The sequence below is a fragment of the Halyomorpha halys genome, unplaced genomic scaffold (genome assembly GCF_000696795.3).
Source record: "Halyomorpha halys isolate HHAL.00 unplaced genomic scaffold, Hhal_1.1 Scaffold539.1, whole genome shotgun sequence".
NCBI classification, from domain to species: Eukaryota; Metazoa; Arthropoda; class Insecta; order Hemiptera; family Pentatomidae; genus Halyomorpha; species Halyomorpha halys.
In genome coordinates this window covers 319301-329013 of record NW_027113761.1, presented here as the reverse complement: position 1 = coordinate 329013, position 9713 = coordinate 319301, and the positions used below count along the sequence as shown (strand labels likewise).

At 31.8% G+C, this 9713-nt stretch overlaps 1 protein-coding gene across 3 annotated transcripts in view; it reads left to right on the top strand.

Moving 5' to 3' along the window:
* The window catches only part of Mctp (multiple C2 domain and transmembrane region protein), a 371452-nt gene that overhangs the window by 65971 nt on the left and 295768 nt on the right, over window positions 1–9713 (top strand). For all 3 annotated transcript variants that reach the window (XM_067051105.1, XM_014425858.2, XM_014425857.2), the window contains one exon: window positions 6227–6342. In XM_067051105.1, the coding sequence (XP_066907206.1) occupies window positions 6227–6342 (116 nt within the window). The remainder of the gene's footprint in view (window positions 1–6226; window positions 6343–9713) is intronic.

The window sequence follows — 9713 nt, the reverse complement described above, 5'->3', positions numbered from 1 at the left end:
ATATTTACATCAATTATTTATTCAAAAAGTTAAAATAATTCAAATTTAATTACAATTGAACTACATATTTATTAAAACTAAATTATAAATAAAATATTACAACAAGATTATATTTTGATGAAAATTGTTAGAGGAACCACATTTTTTCATACTTATTTTTCAATTGAGAACTAAAAATGTCCAAATGTTGAAAAAAAAAAATTAGAAACAACAAACAAGAAAATTTTTAAAATCAAATAAATTTCAAAGATTGTTGTGAGAGAGGCCTAACAATAATTTTATAGCCTTTCTGTTATCTATTATATCCCAATCAAACTATTTGAAGAATTTTAATTTAGGTATTTGGTTTTAGTTCCTTTGACCTATAAAGGATTAAATGGTCCTGACTGATGTGTTTAACATTACTCTCTTTTGCATCCCCCAGTTCAATGAGATAAAATGTATGAGGAAGTATTCAAAATTAGTTTCTATCACTATTTACATGGAAATGCCTAAAACTCTTACTTGTTTGGTAATTAATTTAATAAAGTATTTTTTATATTTTTCGCCTGTAACTTCTAAACGGTGCATCATAGCGAAACAGTCATGATATATTAATGAACATATGAATCTAAACGCAACATGGAAACGAATTTTTGGCGGTCCTAAAACGGTTTATAATTAGGTAATTAATTTAATAAAATAAGGAATTAGGTCAATTTTTTTTTAATTTTCGCCTGTAACTCCTAAACGGTGCATCATAGCGAAAAAGTCATGATCTATTAATGAACATATGAATCTAAACGCAACATGGAAACGAATTTTCGGCGGTCCTAAAACGGTTTATAATTAGGTAATTAATTTAATAAAATAACGAATTAGGTCTATTTTTTTTTAATTTTCGCCTGTAACTCCTAAACGGTGCATCATAGTGAAACTGTTATGATGTATTAATGAATATATGAATCCTAACGCAACATAAAACGAATTTCTGGTGGTTCTAAAACGGTTTGTAATTAGGTAATTAATTTAATAAAGTAACGAGGTTACTTTTGTTTCTGTCTTGCCTGTCCTAAACGGTGGAACTTATTGTCAAGTAAATTAAAGGACATTGAATAATGCTTTGAATGAGAACTTAATTATATTGGATAAAGTTTACATCAAGATTAATTACAATGTTCATTAATGTTAAAATATATTTACATCAATTATTTATTCAAAAAGTTAAAATAATTCAAATTTAATTACAATTGAACTACATGTTTATTAAAACCAAATTATAAATAAAATATTACAACAAGATTATATTTTGATAAAATTGTTAGAGGAACCACATTTTTTCTTCCGTATTTTTTAATTGAGAACTAAAAATGTCCAAATGTTGAAAAAAAATTAGAATCAATGTGATCGAATTATTCAATGAGGAAATATTCAAAATTAGTTTCAATCACTCTTTACATGGAAACGCCTTCTTGGCAGCTCTAAACTCTTACTAGTTAGGTAATTGATTTAATAAAGTAAGGAATTAGTTCATTTTTTAATATTTTCGCCTGTTACTCCTAAATGGTGCATCATAGCGAAACAGTTATGATATATTTATGAACATATGAATCCAACCTTAACATGGAAACGAATTTCCGGCGGTTCTAAAACGGTTTCTAATATGGTATTTATTTTAATAAAGTAACGAGGTTACTTTTTTTTCGGTCTTGCCTGTCCTAAACGGTGGAACTTATTGTAATAAGATAAAATAATGCATTGAATGAGTAGGATTAAGTGATAATTTGGTCTAGTGTGATGGTCGTAAACCACCTGTTCTGGTTGAATATTTACTAAAAAAAAAACAGCTATTGGAATTAGGAACAACAGGACTATACCACCTGACCAAATTATTACGCGATGTTACTCATTCAACGCATAATTAAATGTCCTTTAATTTACTGTACATTAAGATTTATTGTTTAGGACTTAAAGACGAAAATTTCTTATTTTAGTATATTAAATTAATTATATAATTAGTAAACGTTTTAGAAATGCGTTTCCATGTTGCGTTTGGTTTCATATGTAGTACTGTAACTCAGTTTTGACAAAATTTGAAAATATATTTCGTTTTTTGGTTTACGACTTAGCCGAATTAATGTGTTTTGGTACTGATTTAACGCTGGATTGATTGCTGAATAATTTCTTATACCGTAACTATTTCGCTATAATGCACCGGTTAGGAGTTACAGAAAAAAAAAATTTAATTGATTAGATTATTAAATTAATTAACTAAATAGTAAAAGTTTTAGAACCGCCAGAAATGCGTTTCCGTTATGAGTGATATAAACTAATTTTTGAAATTATTTGCAGATGGATGTTGCATGAGATGGATTTCTTTCTTCGGGCTTGTGTAGTAATAAGTCTGTGGCCATTAATCTTTTGTCGGTGACAGAATAGCAGTTAGGCCCCACGCAGTTTCTTAATGCTTGAAAAAAACGTAATCCCGAAAGTTTAGTACTTAATCGGTAAGTATTTATATCATCCTCCCATTGAATGTTCTTAATGTAATTCACTCTGACTTAATATCATAAACCTTGGGGTCCTACGCTGCTATTTACAATAACGATATTCCGAAGGGGTGGTTATACATTGTTCGCCCGAGGGTTAATTTAATCCATCATTTCACCCTAGCAATATTAGTGTCCATAAGGGCAGTTTCACGCCGGTCTCGTGTTTCCAGTATCGATCGCATGCTTCAATGCTGCTGTGTGCTCTCCGTCGCATTCCTCGGATCTTCCCCTTATGTCTCACCCCATTGGTTTCCGGAATACATTGCTGCAAATCCCAAAAGACGTGCTTATATTTCTGTTTGCGAACTCCTTTTTATCTGTCAAAACGTAGGATCAGCATCTGCGATAGAGGGTGGAAACTACATATTTAGTAAAATTCTAATGATTATAATCATCAATTTTTTCTAAACAGATTTTGCTAATTTTTAAAGAATTTTTCAATTTCTTTTTATTATACTACTCAAAAATAGCGTAGAGTTCAATAAATACATCATAGTTTACTTATATTACAGGTCATTGGCGAAAATATGACTAAGATTTTTTAGTAATCAAAAAGATTAAATTAAAAAAAATCCATAAAAATAAAATTGTTTATTCCCGAGATTGATTATTAATTCTTCCTAAAGTAATCTGTGTATAACCTACTTTTCTTAGTGTAATAAATGACTTTGTCAATGGCCATGCCTTGATTTCTGTGATTGATATAAATACGGTATTTTTTAAAATTACACTAAACAGTCTAAATTTTCAATCGATTACGAAAGACTGATCTATACGACTATAAAGGCTTATCTAGACGTACGAAGTTGAGCTTTGGGGTTTCACTAAACCATCTAATTCATCTCTATCCAATTCTTACACTCCAAAATCCAGTCATCCATCAAGACATCAATGTTCCATATGTTACCGATTTGGCCAGAACCAGATACCATTCCTTCCATGATAAACTTCCTTACCACCCAACCCACTTGTTTCTAACCTGGCTTCTACTTCAATACATGATAATCCCCCTAAGCGTCTAAAAAGAAAATGACCCAGAGATCTTCTTCTCTAGTAACGTTATTGGAGTTCTATCAAAAGGTAGTTTCTCCACATATTTGTATCATGTTATTTTACATCTAATGCAAATTTACCTGTTATATATAATTGTATACAGTTGTAAATAACAATAAATAAATTATTTAAAAACAAATACACTAGTAGATCTGAAACCCAAATTTATTAAGTAAGGTACCAAATATCCCAGCTACATTGAATATAGAATTTAAACAAATTGAATTTAAGTGACGTTTGTAGAACGGAAGTTTGATAAAACTTTTATTTATATTCATTCCCAATGTATCACAAACACTACAGACACACATAACATGTATTGAAGAGTGGTGTCAAAACTGGAGAATCAAAATAGATCCTGACAAATCCCATCAGATCACCTTTACTCTCCGTCGTAAACCTCTTCCCTCCTGTCCTACAGTATCCTTTCTAAATACTCCACTAACGCCTGTTGAACAGATTCGATACTTAGGACTCCATCCTTACAATCCAAAATCCTTGATGCTCCTTATTACGTTACAAATAAACCCATTCACAAAGACCTTAACATCCCATTCGTTGCAGATTTGGCCCAAAACCGATATGTGTCTTTTCATTTCAAACTCTTTAACCATCCTAACCCATTAATTCTTAATCTTTCATCCTTAACAATCCCTGATAATCCTCCGAGGCGTCTGAAAAGAAGATGGCCACGGGACCTTCTAATTTAAATTAATGTTTGAAATATCACCAATGGGTGGTTTTTCCCCAAGATTTTCAAGTGTATATCAAACATACAACATATTTACTTATTGTATTATTTTGTACAGTTGTAAATTACATTAAATAAATAAATAAAAGAAATCAAATATTCATTTCCGTTCTGTTTAAGTTATATTCCTCTTCAAAATGTCTTCAATAAAGGTTCTTGAGGTAACAAAGGGACAAGGGAAGGAAAACTCACTGTGAATATTTTCCTTAAGTCGGTATTGTGGCAGCAATCTCCGTGATTTTCTTGTTTTTCTCCTTTTCGTTTTTCTTCCTGGCTTCCTTTTATTTCCGGCTTCCTGAGTTTCTACTTTTGAATTCCAAGTGGATAATCAGTGTTTCATCACTCGTATTTTTATACAAACAGTAATTTTAGTACTGTAATTGCTATCTTTATTCATCCCTAATAATTTTTTCTCCTTTATTTTGGCCATCGATTGTCAGAATTTTTTTTTTTGGTTGGAAATAAATTTTAAATTTATTCAAGCCTTAATTTTTTTTCTTTCAAATCGTATAAATTGGTAATCGTAATAAGCCATGAAGGAAAATACTTCATATCCTATAAAAAATTGTAATTATTATCCTAACAACGTTTTGGCCCTTTAGGAAGTCTTGTTCATAATTTCTTCTCATTATTTTTCATATCCTATTAATTATAATGAAGTGAAGATTACGATGTTAAGATTTAAATGTTGGTTCAAGTACATTTTCAATTTATAAAATTTTTTTATAATGTGAAATTAATAAAGTGAATGGAACATTGATTAATTGACTTCTAAGTAGATAATTATATATGAGAAGATAATTGGGAGTGTGAAATAATAAGTCTTTACTTATTTGTGTTCTTCAGCTATCATATTCTTCTCATGTATATAATCTACGGTCAACTATTAACTTATCTTTATGATTTTAAGTAATATATATTGCCATAAATACTCTTCTATTATACAATAATAATAAAGGCTTATGCTCCCACCTTCGTTTTGGTCAACCCCTCGGATATATACCAGTCGGCTCTGCGCATGTTTAGGAATTTGTTAATTACTAACACCTACTTTACACGCTCATTTTATTAGCCACACCTTAATTATATTTAATGTGTGTTGTTAACATGGTGCGGTGTTGTGTAGCCTTTTCAATTCTCCTGTTAAGTCATCCTTCTTCGGTTCGAAAGTTTTAAGCAATGCTTTATTTTCATAAACGTTAATCCGCTGTTCCTCTCTTAACGTAAGAGACTTGGTTTTTTATTTAGGGCAATCCACGTCGAAGGTGATTTAGCCTGGTTATCTACAGATGACCAACCTATATTCTGACCATGGTTGGGAGTCAAGTTTTTCATTTTGTGGGACCGCCAGTTGATGAAAAAGCCAACGCCCCAAGGCCGGATTCGAATCTACACCGCCTGATCAATAGATTAGTACCTAACCCCTGAGCTACGGTGCCGTCCAGAGTTGTCTTGCATCTGTAAAGAGCAGGCTTGTACAACTTATCGTTTTTGAGTTGGACTGACCACCGACCCAAAGACCTGAGGCATGGTTATTTGGATTTCCGTTGAAAATTCGGATTATAAATTGTATATAATATTTCCAACTACTATTTATTTAATACATAGTTAAGTAGATGAAAAAATATATAACGGTATAAAAACCCGAAATAAAACTTATTAAAAATTCTTTTTTTATAACTGTGTAATATAAGCATGATGATGGCTAGCAATTTAATTGTTCTATTTTCATTAGTAAATATCGACTCACCTATTAACATTATTTTATTATGATTTATTTTTATGACGTTATACCGTCTGCATGTTTTTATTTATTTATTTTTTATAAAAGCTATGCTTATAAACTGGTAGTTGTTTTACCTGTTATGTTTTAAAAATATATTTTTTTCAGGGATGGAGGAAGCGGACAACCGTCAACTTGTCAAACACTTGTCCAAGAGCGCCTCCGAACTACAGGGCCACCATTCGCTAGCCCACAGGACGCAATCTCTATTTACCTCTATAAAAGTATGTAATCTATAAACATAAAATTTTATTTAATTGAATTATAATTTTATTAGTTCATTCGGTATTAATTATTCTTACTTGAAAGATTAAAACTGCATTCATGGGGTTTTGACCTACTGTTAGGTACCGAGTATTCCAACCGTAAAAATTACACTCGGCATTCAATTTCACCATTTAGTACTTCACTACAAGCAATTAAAATTGTTTACGAATTGTACAAATTATTAATTGAAATAGTTTCTTTTGAACTATTATTTTAAGGCATCGACCACTTCAGGATCATTATTGTCTTAATTTTTGGATTGAAATGAATAACAATTGAAAAATGGGAACTTGTGGTAAAATATTATGGTAAAGTTTTGAGTGATTCAGAAATTCAAAAAGTTTATTTACAGTCTGTTTGTTATCCTGCAAAATTGAATTGTTTGCTAGTAATTCATATAAAGTTTGAGGGAGTCGTATGCTTGGCATTCAGTTAAGGTGTGTTAGGAGTTAAGTGGAGAATCACGGGCCATATGGTAACCGTGGCTCAGGCACGTATGACCTGTTCGAATTTCATTGTAAAATGTTTCCTTGGATATTTAAATTTAAAAGGAAAATATTTAAGTTTAAGTTTAAAAGGGAAGGTCCAACAGGGCTCCCGGAACATATTCGGTTAAGTGTTGCTCTAGACCTAAGAAGATGTAAGAAGACCATGTATGATAATGAAATAACTCCGCCACGAAAAGCTATCTTGAGAAAATAGTCTCCCACTGTACGGACACACTGGGATCCTAAGTGTGTTCTTCTGGACTACTGGGTCTCGCATTTCTTCATGGGGCATGAAGACTTCTGCGCTAAGCTGCTTGGCATAGGAAAGGGCATACATCCCCTTATTCCACTTGTGGAGTACATCATCGTAAGGTGCACCATCTTTGAAGCACTGAGGGCTAAACTGCTGGAAGTAATTGTTTATGTTCTCGGGGGGAACGATCTCCCTCAACTAGTACCATAGGAGATTCACTCTTGTTTGAAAAATTCAGTAAGTTCTGCTCATTTCAACATTCCAAGAAGAGGACCTGTTTCTTGGCATCCTAACAGATAATATATTTGAGAGGGAAAGTATTTGGGGCAAGATTGGTTTGTTGATGTGAGAAATAAAAGCTGGATTTCTACGAGATACGGTATTAAGGATAAAAATACGGAACTTGATGGGCAGGAAGCGGAGTGAGAACTTAAATTGGAGGGGACAGTGGATATAAAAAGAGCGATGAGTGTTAATAATTTGGTAAAGGAGTGAGTCTAGAAAATTTTAAGAAGGTAAAAGCCATTATAATATCTAGGCCTTGAGGCATTAAAACAAATCATGATTAACCTTAATATGTATCTTACTGAAACAACCACGCAGCAATAGTCATTGTGTGGGAAATGAGAGTGGATATCATAATAGTTTAAATGTTTATGTTGATCCTCTAGATATTTATGTGATATGGAATGCTATAAAATGATTTGATCTATTATAACGTGTACATTTTTAATTGACGAGCTGATTGTGCTGGAATCATGATTAAGGTATGTTGGTATTAGATCTGAAGAAGAATACAGGATCTATAACCATAGGTTATGTTTTCTGTACATCCAGTATCAGTTTATTCAAATTTTATCTGATACAGATCTGATCTTAGTTTTCTCGGACCTTGGTATACGCGCTAACTAATTAAGGATAAATATATTCAGGAGTCGTGTACATCATTAGCATGAAAGTGAGGATGGATAAAGGCAAGATCGTTAACGTAGGAACTGAAGAGTAGAGAGTGTATTCCCAATATCTGGATTACGTTTGGGGTCATTATAAAAAAACGCAGAGGTTTTTAGGGACAGCTATGTTACGTCGAGAAAGAAATTGTGAAATAATTACAATTGACTTCAGGAATATCAGTACAGTTGTTTTTCTCATCTTAAATGTCGTTAGTAATAATTACGAAATCAACTTAAAAAACACATAAATCAAGAACAGAAATTACTTGTTCCGCTGGTTTAATGTTGTTATGATCTAGCGAATTACTTTTGACTATTCACTAATAACTGAAGTCCTTTTATGATAAATTCCCAAAAAATTTTAATATGGAATCACATGTGGTTTTAACCCCTATTGTTTCAAATAATCCTAATTTGGGCAATTTTAATTGTACCATTCGCTTATGAGAAAACTATATAATGTACATAGGTCTATATACAGGGTGTTTCAGGGTTAAGTGACCAAACTGAAATTATAAATTAAGGACCTCAAAACCAGAAAAAAATTTCTTCTGAAGGTATTTCTAAACGGTTTGTTTAGGAGATTATTCATACCAAAAGATTTTTATTGTTATGAATTATTTAGGTTGTAAGAAACAAATGAAACTTATTTATTTGTTCCAATTACTTTATTAATTAAACGTAAACATTAAATTCATATTAAATATTCTTCAATGTTATTTCATTGTGTATTAAGACAGGCTCGGCATCTTTGTTCAACAGCAGCAGTAGCAGAACGGCACTGGATATGTGTTATTGTTTCACAAGATTCAATTATCCTTCTTCGTTAGGAATTAAGATCTTGGACCGGCCTTGCATAGGCTTTTAGTTTAATGTCACCCCAAACAAAAGAACCAGTGATGTCCGGAGGGTGTGCAGGCCAATCCACTTTTCCTGCACAGCCAATCCATTAATTGGGATAATTAACATTTAGTAATTGTCGTGGACCTCTTCCGTAATGTGCAGAATTACCATTACCATTGCAAAATCCGTACAAAAACACCATATTGGCATATTCATAATTAGTACAAATTTTAGGCATAATTATGAGTACTCTGCGAAAGCCTCTTACAAACTGATAAATGTTCTTGACAGTTCCCACTAATTTCAAATAGTGTTAATCCTTTTGCTGCCAATAGTTTTTTTACAGTTAGGGATAAAACATATTAGTATTCTATCTAATCCATCTCCTAAACAAAGCGTTAGGATGCGGACATACTTTCACTTTGAACAACATTTAATATGAATCTTAATGTTTACATTTAATTAATAAAGTAGTTAGAACAAATAAATAAATGAAATGGAAAAATAAATTTATTCTGGGACATGTGTCCCCTAACCATAAATACATGGTTTATATGTTATGATTTTTGTCTGGCAAACATTTTAAAGTTCCCACTAAGCAAAATGAAATTACAGTGATTTCTTGGCTTAATTACTATTTATAATGTTAATCAATATAAGCTTTATTACATTGTTCACAATGATGTGGAGGTTTCGTTATTCAATAAGTGAAGAAATAGATGTTGTTTAAAGGAAAGAAGGAATGACGATTGGCGAATGATGATGGGGAGAGAGTTCCAGAAAGAGGTTGC